A 22055-nucleotide genomic window follows, 5' to 3' on the forward strand; every position below is an offset into this window, starting at 1 on the left:
AAAATCGATGTGGACGTCATTCCGGGTCCTAGAGCCGACAAGCTCGATCCAATCCAATGAATGGATTATTTTCTAAAAAAGCGTAAGCAGGGGGCGGTATCGTCTATTCAAATATGGGACCTGCTGATGGGTGATGCGCTATCACACCACGGAGCAGCGCGGCGTTCTATTGGTTAAACATGAGCATGGTCTCATCTAGCAACACAAAACAAAACAGCGTCATGGGTAAGAAGGTGGGGCGCGTTGGGTATCGCGTTCCAAGCCTCGGGCTCAGACTTGTATGCTATTAAACAAGCACTGGCAAAAGGCTTTTGTGCGCTCAAGGTTAGCAGTATGGCGTTTTATCGAGCTGAATCCTTGAAATGACCGATTTTAATCTATACTTATTTGCACTTGAGTCTCCAAAGTTTATTGTGTTATAGCTATTTAAAAAATGTTGTGTTTTTGTCTGAAGCTGGATTCAATTAAAAATACTTTTTTTAAAACATTATAAACAAAACTAAATTTTAACTACGTGTTTTGTACCCGTATGTTAACGTACTACGATGGTTTGCATTACTGTTTCCTTTCCTGCGTCATTTCCAAATATCTCTCCTATTCCAAGATGGCCCCGTTGATGCACTTGTAATCTTGCCAGAGCGAGGCGTGGTTCGCAGAAATGCTATGCGTGACGTTAGTGTTCTCGCGGGCGGTACCACAGTGGGCCTCCTAGCATGGCGTTGTGACAGTTCCCGGTGCGGCATCAGGATGGAGTCGTTGGAGGTCATGGATGGGCTGAGCCGGCTGGGGGACGAGCTGACCATGGGGGACATCGATGGTGAGATCCTGAGCCAGTGAGGGTTTGGCAGTGAGAAGCAATCTAGAGTGACGGCTAGAAGCGATCTTTAAGGAGAGGCAACAAGGTTGTTTTGTAAGGGAGGGGCGATAAAACAGAATGCTGTAAATTAAGGTGTAGTAGGAGCGCCACGGGATGGGTGTCAAGCAGAGGCTGTGAAATGTACATGACCGGAGATAGCTTTAAGGGAAATGTAGCAAGTAAGGGGTCTAAAGGAGTGGTAGTAAAGACAAACTCATATTAGGGGAGGGCAACAAGAAAGGGTAGGTGTAAGGTAAATGTGGCTTGGGACTGGTATAGATGGATGTTTATGTTCACTCTAAAGGTAAATGTTTTAAGTGAGGCTGAAAATTAATTGAATTTAAGGTAGGATGGCTAAACCAATATAGAACTAGACTCACTGCCATACCCCACAACCTGTAAGTTGGGCTACAAATAAAGACAAAAAAATACTACCTTGTGAGACGTTGTGCACTTTGTTACATTTCAGAACGTTTGGACTAGAGATTTCTTTGCATTCTGGGAGACTTAGTACTATATCATAATGGCATAACAAGTTTACAAGTACCAGAAAGCAAATGAAAAATAGCGCTTTATAACTTTGTGTTTATGAAGGGGCGGGGAGATGCCCTGAGACCCGTGATGCACTTAATTTAAATTTTCAAAGGGATTTGAAAAAGGCTTACGCTTTTCCGATAGGGCTTCTGAGACACTGATGCACTCTCCCTCAGAACGCGCTGTGCTGCATGAAAGTGGTATGGCAGCCCAGAATGTGAGTCTTAAAAGAATCAGCTTCTCTCACTGGTGTTGATGAGAGAGCCGTGGAAACCTGAGCATGCAGCACACACTAATTAATGTACGCCCCACCCCTCTCTACAACAGGGACTTATATTTATTTATTCAAAAAGTGTCGGGAGACAGGGACAGTTTTTAAAAAATCGAGTCTGTCGGGATAAATTCAGGATGACTTGTCACGCTACCTTAAGGAATCTGATGCTCATCGCAGAGATAACCCATAACTTGCATCACAGCCTAAGATGCATAACGTAAAAACAGGGATCTAAGGGACAGAAGTACCCCTGAATTCTCGGCCTCTGTGACTTTTTACCTATGTCGTTTAGCTGGTTTTTGACAGAAAGGACCATCCATATGTATTTGTTGTTTGTGGCCCAGCATGCACTGTGTTTGAGGTCCTCAACATTTGAACATATGCAAGATAGTATTAACAAGGGCACGTAAAAAGAGTTTGCGAGGGAAAGTCGGCCATCCGCGATGGAGGAGTTATAAGATGTGTGGATCTTGATGAAAGTTCAGGAAAAGGTAATAGAAAATATGTAAAAGGAAGTTTTGAGAAAAGTACGAGAGAAGGCAGTGAGATGACCAGGATCTGAGTAGTGTGTGAGAGAGGTGGCTTAGAAGTCCTCTCCAGCGTCCTGGTAGTGGGAAGAGAGGTAATCATAGGTGATAAGAAAAAGTAAGAAAGATGGTAGGCGAAAGAGGAAATGCGAAGCAGAGTTGGGCCGTGTATAAGAGAGTAGTAGCCTGTACTATTTAGGGTTTGTTGACAAATGTGCATGTGAATAGTAAATGCAGGGTCTAAAAGAAGTTACAGCAGCAAGACTAAATATGGCAATAGTTGTGCAGTAGGGGTGGCAGGCTTAATAATTGTACTAGGACTTTCATAACATAACAGAAATATTACTGGCAGTATTTTAAGTGCATGCATGAAATGGGAGAAAAATCGATAGCAAGTCTTTTGACATGCAATGTCAGCTGAGTGAAAGTAGCAGCAGTACTCTTGTATTCACAAACTAATCCGAGCATGCACTCACCTTTTTTTTTTAAAAAACATTTTTATTAATTTTCTTGTAAGCAAACCAACAAGACACTTGAAACTTCATGTTGCCCATCATATCTGCTAACAGCATACACCACTTGGAAATACATAAGCAGACCCCAGACCAGCACATTGCTGCACAGCCGGTAGTAATCTCCGACCCCTCTACCACTGGAACCGCCCCATTAGTCCGAGTCCGAGGATTCATCTTGTGACAGTGGTGGAGGGTTACATATTTCTCCTCTGAATTTGTTCCAAGCCCCCCAAACCTTGACCCACTTGCGGGGGCACCCCCGCCTGATAAACACTGAGCGTTCCGCAAACATTGCTGCATCCATGTCCCTTCCCCATGCGGTCAGTGTTGGTCCCCTCTCCGCCCCACACTTTTGGGCTATGTTCCTTTTAGTCGTTATTATCCCCAATGTCACCCAGCTCTGCGCCTTGAACTCACCTTTTTGACTTAAGCAGCTTCACAGATCTGTGCGTATTTCACATGTCACTTAATGGACAAATACTTGGACATCTTCCCATTTCATCCACTGGACAGCCACACACCTTACTTCTTAGTGTTTTCAACCTTCTGGATAAAACACACACGAAAGAAAGTAGAGCCACGCTTTTCAGTCTTATTTTTTTCATTCATATTATCTTTATTTCGACAGTGCATGTGTCATAAAAGAAAAAAATACAATAAAACAAATCATTATCAAATTTACAATGTAAAAGTACATTAAATAACAATATTAACCACAATAATAAGCATCATCATTGCCTGTGGAGAATATCACCAAAAAACTCATCCATCATTGGATTTTCATGTACAGTGGAAATAATCTCATTATGAGATGAAACATCTTCTAATATTCCACATTGCAGCTAGAAATTTGCTAACAGCAAAAACAGTTAATGGACATAAATCAGATTTTAATATGCGGTAAGCATCCAAATGTTTTCTGAACCCCCATTTTTTGCATATGGGAACAGCCTTATTGACACATTCAACTTGCTACATTATGACACCCAATCAACACACTCCAAACATCACATCCTAGTCTTCGTGATATCAGTAACTATCCAATGCATACCTCCCATACTTCTGGACTAGACTGACTACCCCGCCGTCCAGAATACCCTTCTCTGCGTCCAATCAATGCACCAAAGTCCACTCAAAAGAGAACAGCAACGTTTCAGCTTCTTCAAAGACTTGTCCATCGACAACCTAAAGCTCAAACTCATCTCTTTCCAACATCCATACGCTTGTAAGCTTCTTCGTTGCAATTCTGGAAAACCTTGTGAACACTCACGCTCCAAATAAAACTTGCATGTCGAAACCCTCAGTTGCAATGCTGACAAACACTCCATCAGCAGACTGGAAAGAAATAGCTAAAAAAGCTGAACCCTAGATGACCTTGTACTACATATGTACCGCCATTGAACATGTAGACTAACCTAAATGCATCCGCCAAAGGCAGATACTAAATCATTAGCCTCAATGAAGCGTCCAACAGAAGCAGAATATGCTTCAAGAGGATCACACACTCCTTGGATTAGTGCAATGCCATTAACTGCTTCAGTGTAAAAAATAAAGGGGATTGAAAACAACAAGTATGCTTCTCCTCTTAAACCTATCCCTGTGTGTAGGATCCCACAATGACCATTCTGTCTCAAGAAGATCTAGCTGGCATGCCTAACTTTCTCTAACCCGTACCTATGATAATGTCTTATTCTTGTCTTTCATCAAAGCCCTCTGCAGAGACTTTTTTTTTTTAACTGTTCTCCCTCTGGGCATTTTCACAGGAGTGCTCAAGATAGGTCATATCCTCGTACTCAATCCTTCCGCTCCTGAATAAACCCACATTAGATCCTGATGGCCTCCCTTTCTACTGGGCCATCACTCACCTACTCTCATTTAAAGAGCAGTCGATACCAGTTGTATATAAAGATAACTATACCAACTCCCTCTCTCCAACAATCAAAGTAAGTTTAAGAGTCATGCTCTGTCATACCTTCAATGAGTCTGGATGGAGTTGAGGGTAAGGAGGCCTACTAAATCACTAGAACATTGGGATTTATTTACACTGGTGGAAAACCCCTAATCCAAATGCCGTCAGCAGAACCCCATCCAGCTCTTCTCGACAAATTGCCATCCTGACATTTCTGTGCAAAGGCCTATCCTGAACTCTCACACTCTGCAAATCTTTCACCTGGGCATACTCTAAAAACCCTCAGGTTAGTTGGCACAAATCAGTGATATTAGTTTGTATTTTTATCAGTTCAGCACCTAGCAATACTCTGGGAAAAGTTGCACCTTTCTAGTATCAGTCTAACACCAGAAACAAGTAATAAGGAACTGAAGTCATCCATCAGTTAACCTTAGCAAAGGGTCTGCCGTATTGTGGAACCACTTTTTGGCTCTTTTTGTTAGTAACTTCATCCATTTGAGCTAGAAAAAAATTAGTTGGTGAAATTGGCAAATTATGTAGCAGATGGTGGATTGAGTGTCAAGTGAGGCAAATCCATAAATTTGCAGAGAATGCTACAGAATTTCGTGATTGCAGTGGCCCTGTCCATAACATGAAGAACCTTTGTCTTTGTTCAACTCCATGATCCCATCCATTCCAACCATCTCCTCAGGACTACTATTTCTGCTTCAGATCACTCAGTGGTACTGAGATAGTAACCTTACAGAGTTTAGATAACTCCCTCCTACCCACACACAAAGGTGTTCCTGCCTCCTGATAATGTTGAACCTCGTGGGTGCCTTCAACGTTGTCGACCAACCTCCCTCATCCATGCCCTGAAGTCTTGAATTGGAATCCCATGCAACATATTTAACTTCACTGGTTCTCCTCCTCCGTATTCAAATCACACAAGATTGTTTACCTCTTGCCTGTGTCATCCTCAATGTATTGAGCTCCTTTGGATTATCTGCACTGAAAACTGTACTAACATTGATCTATAGACTGACAATACGCTACTATACATGAAAGTCTCCTCCACTGCAGATGTCCGTCCAATGCCTCAGACACTGTTTGCACTTCATACTGACCTGGATGATTATCGTCTACCTCGAGCTTAAGCCCATCAAATCCTATTTTTAGTATTTCCCAGGTACAAGTAATGGCTAGTCCAAAACTGGCTGACCAACATGAACCTGGAAGGGTTTAAGGTCTAATGTTTACCCAATGCCAAGTCACATGGATTCATCCTGGACACCGACCTCACCCTTCAGGAACACCTTTCCAAGAAAGCAGACAACTTGGTATCGGCTCTGTCTACAAAAGAAAATTACATTGGTACCCACAGAAAGCTGCTTCAGAACTGCGGTGCAAAACGCTTACTCATGTCTGGATGGTATCAACACCATTCTCTGTGGTTTCCCCGCCTCCACACTGGTTCCTACTACGGAGTTTTAGGGCTGAAGAAATGTAAAACCATCACCCCATTTCTGATAGAGCTCCACTGGCTCACTTTGTCTGTCTTGTCTGTGTGCACTCTCTCCCAGAACATCTGCATCATCGACAAAGCCATCATGACCAACTCCATGCCTATTAGACTGACAAACTCACCATTTCTGGTGGCTTTGGCACATCTGCTGCCAGGACAGCATCTGGCTGGAGGTAAAGTGCAAAAAGTAAAATCAAGGTAACGTTTTCTCCATGTATGCACATAAAATCTGTAAAAATAGCACTGTGTCCACATGGACCCCGTGATCCCATCCCAATTTACGAAAGCTGGAGAGATACCTTTTTAAACAACACTTCATTTCAATGCAGGGGAGAGGAGTTGGCCTAACGGGTAGGGCGCTGGACGTGGGGACCTGGGGAACTGGGTTCGAGTCTCGGTAATGACGCCGAACATCCTGTGATTCTGGGCAAATCACTTAATCTCCCCATGCCTAACAAAGAAAGAATGTGTGTCCTAATGTAACGCAACTGGTGCTATGTAAAGCGTCTGATACCTGATTGGATTCGGGTCAAGTTCGAGCTATATAAAACTCTGCAAAAAAAAAAAAAAAAAAAATGCAGAAAGAGCACAATTCTGCTCTCTGGACCCATCTCCCAATGTCTTTCAGTTTGTCTCGTTTCGCTGCTTGTTGGATTTTTGCTTTACACATATCACACGCCTCCACACATAACGCCTTAGCTGTACGTTTTGTGAGTGGTTGAAGCTTGCATTGTTGCTGCAATGCTCTATTTGTTCTGCAGAGAAGGGAAGCTTGCGTTCCGGCTGCCTTCGGTGAGAGAGGGAAACTAAGTGTACTTCTGTCATGCTGTACCTGGTTTTCAAGGAAGCCAGCATTTCCTGCTGCTACTTTTTCTGTGATGGGGAAACTTGCACTACTGTTGCCCATTCAGTACCTGTTCTGTGGCTTAGGAACACTTCCTCTGTTGCTTTGTGTACCTTGTATGTACAAAGGGATGTTTCCACTAATGCTGCCCTGTCTGTACCTGTTGTACGAGGGAGAGAATCTTGCACTGTGGATGTTCCATTTACACACACATTCAGTAGACCAGTGAAGGTTTCATTGTGTGGGATGTAACTTTGTCCTGCTACTCAAGCTTCTGCCACCTGTCAATTAGGTATTCTTTGTGTTATGGCAGTTGGCATTGTTGGCCATGTTGTATGTGTGCTTAATGGTAATTAAGTTTGGTTCAACTATGTTCACTATACAAAAATAAAATCATTGGTTGTTTTAGTGTACGCTACATAAGGAAGAAAAAGTGAAATCTGACAAAGTAGGTGAGCAGACCTTGCCGTTCATTTTGAATGTGTAAGTAGCTGCTTTCTAAACGTAACAGACCACTGTAACATTTTAAAACCGAGCTGCCAACTGAATCCATGGCAGGTGTGACGCCTAGCATTTCTGCTTTTTGCCACTGTATGTTGGGATTTTGAAGTCCGTAATGACAGTGTTAAAACTGCAAACCCTAGAATACGACCTGCTGTTGGCTGAAATCGGGACTGGATGATGGTATCCTATTATTGAGCCACTTGTTGCTCTCGTGAAAATCAGTGTAAAATTCAGTTTGCGATTTTTCTGTCTGTTTTCCTTTAGAGGAAATCAAGTGTTAAGTGCATGAGAGGTGAGTGTTGATATGGCCTTTCACATGAACATGTTGACACTGCTCATAAGTTAACATTCCTGTAAAGAAAAAACATATTTTCTCAGAACAATTGGAACCTACAGAGGGTCCCGCCACTGTGTAGTTAAAGTTGGGTCAGCGTTTCCATAGGAAGAGCTTTTTTTGTTTTGCTAATAGGTTAGGCACCGTCTGAGGAATCATCACTAATCTGTCCAGAAAAAAAGTTCACCCACCTCATCTCCTTCCTGGAAAGTTTCTGGCTGATCTGTCAAGCGGGGTGAGAAAAAAGGGAGTCCCCAAACGTCATTTCCCATAGAAAATTTTGGGAACAAAAAACTGTGGAATAGAGTTACACCATATTTGGCAGAAAGTTAGAACTTTACTCAGAAAGCGTACTTTACGATATTTGGTGTAAATCTGTTTAGCCATTTTCAAAAATTCACATTTTAAGTGGTGCTCATGAAGGAATAAAAAAAAAGAGATGTATCTGGATGGTTAGTCCACCATACCGTAACCTTATAGAAAAAAAGAGAAAAAAAAAGAGCAATCTCATTGGCCGAAAGATGTATTTTTTCCAGTTGGCCATTTTGGTCCTGTGGAACCGAGAGATCTGATTGGCTGGCCCCCAAGATGAGGAAAAATTATGTCACTGCAACTACAGGACTCAAGGACTCAGCCCCGTGTCCTGAAGATCAAAATAAAATAACATTTAAGGCGGCATAGTTGGGTACTCTGACCCCTTGGGCCTTCTGGTGGAGACCCATAGGGATTATTTTGGTGATGTACATTGTGGGTTATCTCCTTCATGTCAAGGGTCGGTTGGATGCTGTAGACATGTCCATGGTCTTGCACATAACAGATAGCTCTTCAGAACACTCCATTAACCTCTGAAAGAACAGAAGAAGACTGGACTTGCTGTTTGAGACCTGTATGCAGACCTGACAGTGGACCTTTTCACAAATGTACTCTGGACTAAGAAGTGGACTCCAAGAGTCTGTTAGCTGACCTCCTGTGTGGCTTCAAGAACACAATAAGCTTCAGAAGTCCTTTTTCCTGATGTGGCCAGCTGATGAGTATCAAATTGGCCCTACTGGTGTTATGTTATGCTACATTTATTTATAATGTTCAGCTGCTCCCTCCCAACGGAGTATCCTGGTGATTAAACAGGTCAGATCAAATCAGGTACGCAGATGGATCCTTAAAATATACAAATAAAAACAGGGAGAGGGAGATAGAAGCAGCTCAAAATCTTAAATCGGATTCCTCTCATAAATGGCAGTAATCAAAAGAAGAGAACGACCATGTCTCATCATAATCAAGATACTTTATTACGATTATTAAAAAATAATCAGGAACGTTCAGACAAATATTTAAAATCTCAAGTTACATCCATTAATAAAATAAGAAAAGGAAGATTTAATTTAAAATACATTGAAAAATTGTAAAAAAAAAAAGAGGGAATAAAAGCACATTAAAATATAGTGAATATTGTTGTAAACAAATCAGCGCAAACTCTTAGCCTAAAAGGTTGTGGAATTACGCCAATAAAGTGCATGTCTCAAGAAGGCACCGACCGAATAGGTCACTTGATGATTCGAGAGCATCCGCAGGAAGTAAAGGGTGGGTCTGTACAGCTGAAACCCAAGTTGTTGGAAGAATTCCAATAAAGAATTCAGGATATTTCAAATCTGACGGTGACAGAGTTAAAATTATGAAAAAGGAGAGATGGGAAAAACTGTAAGAAAGTATTTACACCAGCCTCCCACAAGAGGCCACATTACAAAACATTGAAGATATCCTCTTCAAAGAAGGCTGGCAATTCAGCCCACCTCAACATTTTGTGTTAGAATGCAGCATAATGGCTTTGACCGAACGGCTCGTCTCACAAGTAGGACTTTGCACTGAATGGCAACCTTCAGCCTTACAAGTATTCAAAACCTCACGTTTTTGTCAAAGGCTCGGCTCCTTACTGTTAATGTATATTTTGTACACTCCGATGCAGACGGACCGTTTCAGGTCCTCACGATCCCCACGGGGCGTTACTTTTCCTCAATATAAGATACTTATTTTAACACTGCTTTTCTTTCTCAAGAATTAACGGTGGGAATTCCCTTTGACTCCTTTTCAGGAGTCGGTCTTTTCCTTCAGTATTGATGAGCATCTGATTTAATACGTACTTTGTGTTAAATTCCCAAAGAAAACTATTTTGTTTACACGTGTGCGCACAGACATTGGTGTACTTTGTATTGCATCATCATTGGGCATTAAAGAGAACAATTTAAATAGGGCGGGAGAAAAGCATTACATCCCCTGAAAAAAAAAATTGGTGCTGCTCTCCTTTTCTATTTCCGGCTACAGACTTCCTTTAACGTCTAGAGGATATTTGTAAACTAGAGTAAGATATGCAAGTTAACATACGCACAGGGTTCCCCTTCAAAGTTGTAGGTAATCCATTCCATATGGTCCTGACGAAAGTCCTAGACCTACAAGGGCGACATATGGCTGGAACATGTTGACCCAGTCACTAGATGTGCAGGATCAATAGTTTCTCCTGATAGCATCGTTTTTGTTTTTAACTCAATCCCTATCATTTTTATCTGTTTCTTAATAAATATTAGTTTCAGGATAGAAGATAATTTTAAACCACAAGTCACGTCTGTCTCTACCCAGACAGTTTCCCTCCTGATAGGAGGATAAGTTCACTTGGAGAATGGGTACACTATGATGATACTATTCAGGACATAACCCCACCGGAGAAAGCATACACTGCTGGGAGTGAACTCATGAATGAGGGTCTTTGAGACAATATCCTAGGGGGCATTGGTTTCTCTAGACATTGTGGTTTACTCCTTTTGTTTACAGGATCCTTAAAATAGCCATGTTTTAAGCTATGTTTAAAGATAATCTGATTGTGGAATGTGCAGTTGGAATAAGGCGGCGTGTTCCAGTGGTTTGGAGCAAGATAAGAAAATATTCCAGTGGTTTGGGGCAAGATTGCTTGGAGCTATGCGAATCCTATGTATAGCTGTCAAATCCATAACTTAGGATCTCCCCTTTCTACTCTGCTGGATGAAGCTGATCCTAGTCTGAGGATATCAGGCACCTCCACTACACAGAGCTATATGAGTATGGTAAAGCAGTTTAAAAATAGAGTGTTTCCTAAAGGGCAACCTGAGAAGGGCATTCAGGAGTGGCTCCACAGTTGTCGTAGGGGGTAGAAGGCACATCTGGTTATGAGGGCTTGTGTGTTGGTCTTCTGACAGTGGAAGGGCATCCAGCTGAAGCTTTATTAAGCATACACAATATGCCAAAGTAAGAGCTTTTTTATACTGAGTGTATTGTCTAACCAAATGGCCAGCTTTTTGGGCACATTTTTTAGAGCAGTGTGACTGACCTCATGTGAAGCGAGTCCCGGCGCCTACGTTTTGTCCCCGAGGACCTGGGAGCCTTGGGAGTGACCTAGGAGAGCTGCTCCAAAAAACCAGAAAAGTTGGAACTTTGAAATCTTTGGACTTCCAAACCCTTTGAAACTTCAGTGGGACCTTGTCGCAAAGGTGTTCAGTTGAAAAGGGACTACATTAGATACATCTTCAGGCTTTTCCAGCTGGAGGATTAGGAGTTCCATAAAAATACTAAGTTCATAGATAGAAATCTTGACCTGCCAAAAACGTGTCCTGCTTGAGGATTTTATTTCTATTTCAGAGATTAAATGGTGGTGCGTTCGTCCTGAAACTGCACCTAGGTCCCAGTCAACTATAAACAGTGATTACTCATTGATGCTTTACTTTTTCTTGGCTCCTTTGGTCTTAAATCTTTGAAAAAAATCACATCTCAGGTTCCTCTTGTTGGATGTTTAGTGCTACTTTGCTCATTTAATTTTTATCATCGTCCTAAATTAAGCCTGTCTGATCTGTGCCATAGCTAACAGGGTTTTAGCCCAGTTTCAAATTATTTAAACTTTTTTTAACCCTGGCACGTTGGTGGTCTTATTTCTTGTGGCGGACTCTAATCCGCTCCAATTAATAGCCTTCTTTTTTCCATTGATGTTCAGTCGTGGGGCCAGAACTTGTGTTTAGCTGAGTCTCTCCATTCGAAAAGTTGATAGCAAACATTAACCTTTTGTTTTTTAATTGGGATAAGGTGTTGGAGCCTTTTTTGACACACACACACATACACACCCCCAAATAAATATTTTATGCCAATTTTTGCCACTTTGCTTTTTTGGAACATGGAGATTAATTTTTCTGCAGTGGATAGCCTCAACGTTGGAAAGAGCTGAGAACCCTGGTCAAGCAGAGGAGGCTGAAACTGATTCGGTAATCTGAGAAGGAGGATTCTCACAGATCCCTCCTGGCCTGGGAAGTGGTACATCAGCTTCAGGTCACCTCAGAGGAGATTGACGGAGCCCAAGAAGAAGAGGATGCAGACATCAGTCTGTCTCCATGAGGCTTCTTGGGTGCACCTTCCAGGGCTGGGACTGAGGGCGGCCATTGCCCGAGTCACTCAAATCTGGCAGCTGGAGTACAGTGATAACGAGTATTGGCATAGCCAATAGGTCTCGCCTTTGGGACCTTATAAGTGTTTAGCCATGCTGCACTTTATCCTGGGTGCTGTGCTGCTAGGGATTGAACAGCAATTTTACAACCATCTAAACAGAGGCATTGGTGGCATTGAGGCAATACTTGGGTTCACCGTAACTAGGGTGCAAAAAAGACCTAAAGCGCATCAACACCTTTTTGGGGTAGTAAGCACTATATAATTCCAAATTAATTCAATTGCCATCAAAATACTGTGGATAGCTTTGTCATACAACTTTTTAGTTTGTTTTAAAGAATTCAAAAGTTTGGCATGTGCACGCATTAGCTTTGGAATTACCTACTGATGTCCACCGGTATTCTCCAGACGTTTCATTATTTTGCCAGCAGTCTTTTAATGGCATGAAACCACCTCTGGTTGCAATCTCCTAACTTGAGACAGCGAGTGATATTCTTCCCAAAATGTGTGGTGGCTAACCTGGAATGTAACTTAGCCCAAGGTCACACATGGGGTCAGCGTGAACGACTCTGTTCATGAACTGCTACAGCCTCAAGACACCCCTCCTCTCAGGGCGGCTACAAGAAATCAAGCGAGAACTAGAGATTGTTTGTTTTCTTCTTTAAGAAAAAATGCAGAATAAAAACAAAGACCAAAAAAGGGTGAAGGAAAAGTGTCATACCAAGGGCAAAATTGATCTTCTTAAAGTATTAAATAAAAGTAGAAAAAGAGGTAAAACAACTCTGAAGAAATAAATGGCAAGCATTGTGGTACGTTGCACTTCAGACCTAACACAGACAGCATCATTGCCTATCCAAAGTGGCCTGTGCAAGAAAAAAAGTTTCTGGGAAGAGAATGACCATCTTTTGGGAGTAAAGTGGCTTACTTACTCGCCTATCATTTTTTTGCAAAGGTCCTACAACCTCCTCGAGAGCAGGTGGTGAATAATAAAGACGGATGAAAAGAAGTCATATTGAGAGGAGATGCACTTTGAAAGGTGTGATCCAAACAGGGCAGGCACAGAAAGCTGAAACGTAGTGCACACATTTGAGAAATACCCATTGATTAAACACGAGTCCAGCAACAAAGCAAAGAAGCGAATGCTAATGATGAAGTCTGGGGTGCTGGGCTGCTTTAAAAAACAAGCAGGAAAATGATTGCAAGCGAAAGAGAAAGCATGGTAACTTGTCTCAGAAAGGCAGATCGGAGAACCAGATGATACCGGAAAGCCTGTAACATGACCAAATGCTTTGGCAGTGATAACTGACTTTCCTCCAGCTCTGCCAACCTCTGTGAATTCTCTAGAAGCATAGCATCTCTCTAGCAAATCTTCTTAGTGGGCCGTTGCTGTCAAGTGAGTACTTTTGATAAAGGTGCTACATTTTTACATTTGAGCACTAGATTACATTACAGAAGGGCAGATTTTTTTTTTTTTAAGCACAGGGACATTGTGATTTGTCTACAATCACAGGATTTTGAGGCGACACCGTGACTCGAACCTGGTTCTCAAGTTCCAAAGTCGTCCGCATCTCTGAGTAAACGCACCAATCGAATATCGTCGAACGTTCAATCTAATTAGAAAGGAGGACATTTAATATCGAATATAATAAAAAGCAGTACTAATTATTACTGGATGCGGTATCAACTCCATATCCTTGCAGCCAATTGGTATTAACCCCTTCAGTGCCCGCCCCTTTCCCCGCCCTGTGCCGGCGCTTTCATTAGCGGGCGGGGTTTATGACGAGCTGGTCTCGTCATGGGCACAGCGCAACCGCGGCCCATGACGAGACCAGCTCGTCATAGGCATTGAAGAGGTTAAGGGCTCTCTGCTGTTTCCTACCGATTCAATCCAGCACAGTCTGTAAGGCTGGACGAGTTCTGTGCTTCTGCGAATGCTTGAAAGCCGAGAAAAGCCCGGATGTTCGGTAATGCAGCTTGCGCGCTATCCGTCAGCATCCAAAAGAAAAACAAAGAACAGTCGTGTCCTCAGGTGCGTACCAGCTCATCAAATTTGACACTACAAGCTACGCCGCTGTACCCTGCCAGCAGCGTCGAGAAAATTCTGGATGACTGACAAAAATGCAGATTGTGTTGCCTTTCCTAAAGTGTGTGCCTGCCAACAACACGGACACGGTCGAGCCCCATGTTATATGTGTTTGACCTTTTTTTAAACTACTTTGATTTCCTGTTCTAGCCACCCAAGTTAAGTCCCAATATATGAAAACAAATAAAACAAGTTATCCAGTTCCAGCTGCGCGCGACTGCGCTGTGTTTAATGATCCACAAAGGAATGCAGCTGGCACCCTGCGCGCTGCTGCTCGTTCCCGCAAGTTGGAGGCCGTGGGAGTAAACCTTCACTAAAAAAGGTGGGGCATGCACCCGCCTTTGGCCAGTTGCGTGCCTCCATTTTTGAAAGCCACACGCAAAGGCCAATACAATGTGTGGAAAATCTAAAGCCACACGCACAAGTTTACTGAAAAGTCTGGAGTGATTCCAAGAGGCCCTCTCCTAGAGCAGCGCATGCGCGCTGCGCTAGGCTCAACCTAAAAAGTCGCTAAGGATTATCAGGCTAACCTGGCTGCCATTGCCCTTGAGGAGTAGAAGATTGCGTTGAAGGAGAAGAAGCTGGCCTTGAAGGAGAATACCAGACAGGGACTAACAACCAAAGGAGATGTTGGCAGCAGCGGGGGAAGAGGGGCTGCCTACAGAAGAAGGGTCACACATCTTTTACATACTTAAAGGTGTTATGCCTAGGTTTCTGGTGGGGGGTGACATTGATAAATGGTCCACCTATTATGAGCGTACCTTGAGGATGCGCATCATTGACCAAAACCACTTGCGTGTTTTAGAGAAGGGTTTCCTTTCCTGCACATGATCAGCGGCCATCTTGGAATGGGGAAGGTCCGTAGTTTCTCTTTGCATTTTCTGTTTATCCATGTATTTCGAGTGTAGTTAAAGTTCTCGCTGTAGCAGCGCTTCTGGGGGTAAAAGTGTGTGCATCAGCACAGTCGAGAAGAGAGCGTCTTTCAAGCGCCACTCGGTCGAAATTGCCCTAGTGCTAAATTTATAATTATTTCTGTTTCATAATAACAGGATGTGACATTGACACACATAGGGACTTACAAACATATATGCCGAAAAAGTGGCATTGCTCACCCGAAATCTTCCAATGCCAGTATGGGCTCTGCAGCCTTCTCCTGGTTACTTGATGCAATGGAAAATGCTGCATTACGAACCACTGTAATATACATTAGGTTAATTTTTTTCCTTCATCGATTCGAAAAATGTACTCGTGTATACCATTAAAAATAAGTGTCTCAAGTCAAAATTCTCTTTGTTTCTGTGTATATTTCTGATTTTAAGCGCCCATTAGCGAGTCACCAAAATTGAGCGTATTTAGCTACAGCAGACCCATTAAACCATTCTTCACAGCTCTTTTAGCAGATATGCGGGTGTAGCTTCTTGGAATAAGGTTAATTGGTAAATCCAAACTCTTGGGGGTGGGGGGTTCCAGAGTGGGGGAGAAGTACTGTATTTGGAGGCCTCCTGGTAATATGTTGTATTATATTGTAATTGCATTTATGTAATAGTAGCTAAATCAAACATTTCACTGCAATTTACCCAATATGTATTAGGTGAAAACTATAAATATCGCTTTATATTCCAGGATGCTACAAAACATTGACAGCCAATAGCTGTACCATTTCTGAGACCGATTGGCTTTGCCAAAGTTGTTTTAACATGGGGATTGTTTTTTTTACAAACTCTTCTCACTTTGTAGTCCAAGAAAGATAAGTAAATTGAATTATGTCAGTCTACTGGGGGTACAGGGAGTGGAAAGGAAATAGCGTGCAGAGCACGAAAAATCCACTCGCCATCTCGCTATGGCGTGCCAGATTTAATCAGGATGATACTATTTATAGGTCCTACTTGCCCTTTCTGGCGAGTAGGAAGACAAGCTGACTTTTGACCTCTTTCTCTGAAAGTGAAGCAAATGTGACAAGGTAACACGATTTAAAGGCATCTTTATTGCTTGGAAAGTGAATGAGCATTAAAGATGCCTTTAAATCTTGTTACCTTGTCACATTTGCTCAGCTTTTAGAGAGAGAGGTCTAGTAACATTTTGTATTATCTTTCGAGCCCTGATGTAGTATGTCATTTTTTTATAACACAACAAAACGTAAAAACCTGTAAATGTACTGTACATATTGAGCAGTTAGGAAAGCAAAAACAACACACTCTTTAGGTCTTGCGCCTAATGATGATAACTTGGCTTGTTCTGAAGGCGATGGGGCAAAGAGGCCTGCAGTAGGCCTTTTAAATGGGGAGAATATGTTTTGTCTTGCGTAACCGTGGGGCATCTGGTCTTCCCCTATGTTTTGAAATGTTGGAATTTTGTCACCCCGAACGGTTGTCTGCTGCAAATCCCCAGCAGGTTCATTCAACGCCGGGTGCATAGTTTCTTTCACGTAGCTGTTGACTTTTAAGGTCGACAACTTATCTGGCTGGACATGGCTGCGCAGCAGGTTAACACCAGACCCCTTCCCGGTTGAAAAGACCGTTTCTTTCACGTAGTTGTTGTCCTCCAGCCATGTGATCTTGCCCCGCAGGCCTCCATCAAACTCTTTAAATGTGGACAGCATGTCTGGCGGGAGCTGGTCTTAGGTTGAGGGGTCGCATTTTAGTTCTTCCAATCTGGACAACTTCTGGTGCTGTCTTGAGCCGGATGGCTTCAGACCCCCTGCAGCACTGGGGCGATCACCAGCAGGCTTGAGCTCTCGGGTTTCAGGTGTGCCACAGATCCGTGCGATCCTGACCACCAGTGCCAGCTCACCAAGTCATCATTGCCAACTTCTTACAGTGCACACAAATGGATGTTTCACTCACTGCCCTCATCATGTGCATTCTGAAGGTGTCCAAATAGTCCTTTGCTTCTTTTCTGAGCTTGTGGCCAGTGTACTATTTGTGATTTTCTTTTTAAGTGAAAGTCTCTCCCTGTTCCTATTTTTTCACGCTGTTCCTGCCCCCTCCTTCCCTAGCTTTCTCTCTCTCTCTCTCCGTCTCCCCTCTTCCGCTCTCTCTCCCCCCTCCCAACTTCTTTGTCCCCCTCCCTTTTTCTCTCACTCTCCTCTTCCTCTCTCTTGCCCTCTATCCCTCTCTCTCTCCCCCTCCCTCTCATGCTTCCTCTCTCTCTGTCTCCCCCCCCTCCCTCTCATGCTTCCTCTCTCTCCCTCACCCTCTCCGCAAGACAAGGCAACAGTCTCCAAAGCTTTTGCTTCCAGTACCTATTGTATTGCAAATGCTGGTTTTTGTAGTTTTGTAGTTTGATGGAAACAAAGATTTTAATAGAATCAAAACAAAGCAAGACACTTTACTTGGTGATGCACAAATCTTCACTAAAACCCAATTTCCACACGTCATTTGTGTGCAATATAAGTTTATCAGTAAAACGGTATGTCTGTGCATATTTAGTGCCCATTTAATTGGAAAATGAATTTTATATAAATGACAGTGCACTACCACACCATTAAAGCTAGGTGGATCGCGAACGTTTGTCATAAAAATTGGGTCATGGTTCTAAAAAGTCTGGGAAGCACTGTTATAGACTAAATGTGGTCAAGTATTTTGCCGCTTACACTTATGTATATTTGTATTTTGCGCCAATTGTTAGTTTTGCATCTCTAATGCTTTCCCATTAATAAGAAATTACATTTGCGGATGTTTTTTGGTTGCGGTTAAATGCATGCGAAGAAAAAAATATTTATTGGCTATTTGTGAATCCAATGCTTTTGTAGTTAAGTCTGTATTTTTACCTGACTTGCACTAGGTTTAGATATGTTTTCTCTGAAGTAAAAACATGCAAACCTTTTAAGGTAGCAGTCACGAAGGAGCAACCACAGCTCTTGATCTATCAATAATGCACTATTGTTAACATGTAAGTTGAGAGTTTGTTTTTTTCGACATATTGTAAGGCATCTAGGGTAGCTGTTCAAATGGAATTTCAAACAGTTCAGATTTGAGCTCATAAAGAGTCCACTAGCACTGAAAATCTTTTATATGTTTTTGAACCCAAGTACAATATACTCTTCAAAGTTGTCACTTTTTTCCCTAATATTTAAACGTTTTGAGTCAGAATTTGGGGGGGGGGGGGGCGGCGGAGTGTGGGTCTGATTTTGTAAAATTGTGTGAGAACATGGTATTGACACTTGCTGTTAGTATCAGAAAGCAACGCAAGGTTGACGTCCCCTCTTTCACATGTTTAATTGAACTGGCACAATGTTCACTTGTGGAAAGTGTGAGCAGCTACCTGCCCTCGTAGACAGTTTTTATTTTTATATATTTATAAAATTTTATATAGCGCGAACTAAACCCAAGAGGGTATCCGAGCACTTTACATTTAGGATCTTTGCGTTAAAAGTTACATCAGATACAAGAGCATAGTAAGGTACAGTACACATAAACAATGTTTCAAGAATTCGTAGGTGGGAGGGGAGGAAGGAGTAATAGAAGGGAGAGGAGGAGGAACTGTGCCCAATGTCTGGCTGGGTAGGTGACGGTCAAGGGGGAATCCAGGGCCAAACTCCTCATTAACTGTCTAGCAGCTCCACCGGGCTTCAGCCATGTTGCTCAGGTCTCAACGTTCGGGGAAAAAATAGTTTTGAATAGATGCATAGGCTACGAGGATAGAGGTAAAAGAAGGAGTTGGGGAGAGGGAGGAAAAACAAACCAGAGAAGGAGCTGGGGCTACCATGTAGGCTGATGGGGGATGTGATCAAGGTCTGGTCGGAGTCCGGTGGTAGGGAAAACGGTGGCAGCCATCTTGGGGTCAGGCCAGGGATTCTGACCTTGGAGTTAGAAACAGCCGGTACCCATTTTAGTCTTTAGCTTGAGGGGGGCCTCGAGTGGGGACACGCCTGCATCTGGATGAGTAGCGCCGGGATTAGGGTTGTTAAAGAGCTTCTGGCCGCCATGTTAATGTCAGGCACGTCAGGAAAGTCCCCGGAATGCCACCGATATCCTGGAGCAATCCGATCTCTCAAAGTGCAGGGGCGCTCCCGCCACCATTTGAATCATCGTGGGCTGATTTAAAGCCCCTCCCCTACCACCCCCGGCTCACCGGTCATTAGGGGGGTGACTTCCCTCATGGTGGGCCGCCACCACAGTGCTCTACAGTCCAGTGATAGTACACTCAGGCCAACGCGACTTGCCGCGCTCCGGTCACCAGTGCTGTGCGGTTGTAACGGAGGGGGTGGGCTCCCCTGATCCATTCATGCTGCTATACCTGTAATGGGACCAGGTCAGTGTACTTTACCTTGTCTGTTTTGCATATTTGGGGATGGTTTAAATACATCTTTTGGAGAAAGGAGGTACAGCTAGACATCCTTTGAAAAGGAATCCTTCATGGCCACTGCCCCTTCAAACATGAAGGCTAGTCTGGTGTCCGCATCTCCTTAGACACAGAAGAGACTGTGAAAGGTGCTGCTTCCACATTATGTGAGTGTGCCCTTTACATGCTTATAGGATTCCCATCAAGGGGTATACACAAGACAGCAAAGGAAGTACAATACGCCATTCATCAAACACCAAATTAGTGCAACATGTAAGTATCACTCGTACAATTAAAGAATAATCAGGAGCTAACACCGGGTCACCCCCGCTATAAAGAGTCTCACTCAGATCAGCCTCTGCTTTTGCCAGATCGTCATATAGTGTCTGTAGCCGCTTTTTATCTTTCCATTGCGTTTCCCAGCCAAACTTAGATGTTTCTCCTCTGATGCCAGCCTTTAGAGTGTCCCAAACCATACAAATACTGGTACTACCCAAGTTCTCCTCAATAAACCTAGGGATCCACTTCTCCATGTGTAATATATAATCTTCCTGGCTTAATAGAGCTCTATTAAATGTCCATCGAGACAGTGGAGTTTTTATCTGAATGTTTACTTCTAACACCAGCGGGTTGTGATCCGACATACATAACTCTTGGAAATTTTCTAACTCTACTTCCTTGTAAGAATTCCTGTGACACAAAAAAATAATCCAAACGTACATGTGTTCTGTGTGGCGCAGAGTAATATGTAAAACCTGGATCATTGGCTTCTTGTTTAGCCCAAACGTCTACCAGCCCATGCAAGCATTTTAATTGTACAATGGATGTATATACTTTTGGTTTACGACCCTTATATACTGCGTCGGACTGATTGGAGATCTGACAAGTCATATTGATATTGATATCCCCGCAAATTATAAGGGGTAAAGGCCAGCATACTAATTCTGTCTTGAGCCAATCAAACAGTGCTGAATCATCGAACACTGAACCATAGACTGAACAGAGTGTAAAGATGGTGTTTTCCAAACAGCATTGTATAATTATCCACCTGCCCATTTTATCAACATAAGATCGTGAAAATCTGGCAATCCCTTTTCTCGCCAGTATGGCCACCCCTCTGGTCCTGGTATCCTGTGTAGTACTAGCAATTAGCTGATAACCAGCAAACTCCAAAAGCCCACATCTGCTGGCTTCTATATGTGTCTCCTGGAGGCAAAGAATATCTGCCTGCAGGAACTGAATATCCAGGCTAATTCTCCGTCTTTTTTGGGGATTATTCAACCCGCAAATATTAATTGATGCTATTCTTAATTTCTTCATTAAAAGATATAATTACCCATCCGAGGAATTGTCCAGCCATAACAAATACCAATGTGTGGGAAAAAAAAAAAAAAAGAAATCCTCTGCCCCATTCTGGACCCCCCCCCCCGCCCCTGACCCCTCGCCCATACAAAAAGGCAAAAAAGGTCCGTAGACCCTTGTGATGCCTCCTGTGTCAAGCCGTGCCCCTAGCCGATCCCTGCCAAGAGAACATATCTCAGCGTGATAATCAAACAATCGAATCGGATCGTAAAAAAGCCCCCTAGAGAGAAAAAAAAAAAGAGAAAAATAAAGAGCAGGAGAAAAGGAGAAAAAAGCCCCTATTTCTGAGAGAGTTCCTGCATGTATTCCTGTGCTTGTATTTCTGACGTGAATACTCTACTTGTGCCTTTAAGCGTAACCTTAAGTCTAGCAGCGTTCATTAGAAAGACCTCACAACCCAATTTCTGGAAAGGGGTTATTAACTGCCGAAGTCTCCATCTCCGCTCTACGGTAGTGTGACAAAAATCCGGGCTAACAAAGAAGGAATATCCTTCGGCTGATCGTCTCGCATCCGGTCTCGCCTTCTCAAAAATAGACTGGCGAAGTAAAAAATTTCCAAAAAATATAAGTATGGCTCTGGGTTTCTCCTCCTGACCAGCTCTCTTCTTTAACATCAGCGGAAATCGATGTACTCTTTGGATCTCCGCTTCCCAGTTCCATTGAGTCAGTTCAGGAAAAGCACTCTTAAAAAGCTTAAGGACAAATCCACGGATGTCATCTCCTTCTGCCTTTTCAGCGATCCCAAGTAAGCGGAGATTATTGCGGTGCTGTCGATTTTCAAAGTCCTCAAGTTTCCACATCACATCGGACATCCTGCTATCATTTGACGCTATTTGTTGTCCTGTGTTATCGGCCCCTGCCTCAAGTTGAATGATACGTTCCTCAAGTGCTGTAGTACGCTCATTGATTTCGGAGCATGTTTTGTTAACCTTGCGGATAGCTCCTTGAAGCTTCTTAGTAGCTAGATGGGCTCTCTTATGCTCATGTCGAGCTTCTGTTTGCATTTGTTTTAGCGTTGAGTAAATTAACTCCATCGACGGAGGCAGTTCCGGACTAATTTTACTTTCTGACTCC

General features: G+C 43.0%; 1 protein-coding gene across 1 annotated transcript in view; it reads left to right on the forward strand.

The window, feature by feature from the left end:
* The first annotated feature begins 635 nt into the window (after positions 1-635).
* Positions 636-22055, forward strand: part of SREBF2 (sterol regulatory element binding transcription factor 2) — a 236024-nt gene continuing 214604 nt past the window's right edge. Inside the window, exon 1 of the mRNA XM_085601233.1 lies at positions 636-817. Within this exon, the coding sequence (XP_085457359.1) occupies positions 664-817 (154 nt within the window). The 5' untranslated portion in view covers positions 636-663. The remainder of the gene's footprint in view (positions 818-22055) is intronic.

Source organism: Triturus cristatus, chromosome 4_2 (genome assembly GCF_964204655.1).
Source record: "Triturus cristatus chromosome 4_2, aTriCri1.1, whole genome shotgun sequence".
Classification (NCBI taxonomy): domain Eukaryota; kingdom Metazoa; phylum Chordata; class Amphibia; order Caudata; family Salamandridae; genus Triturus; species Triturus cristatus.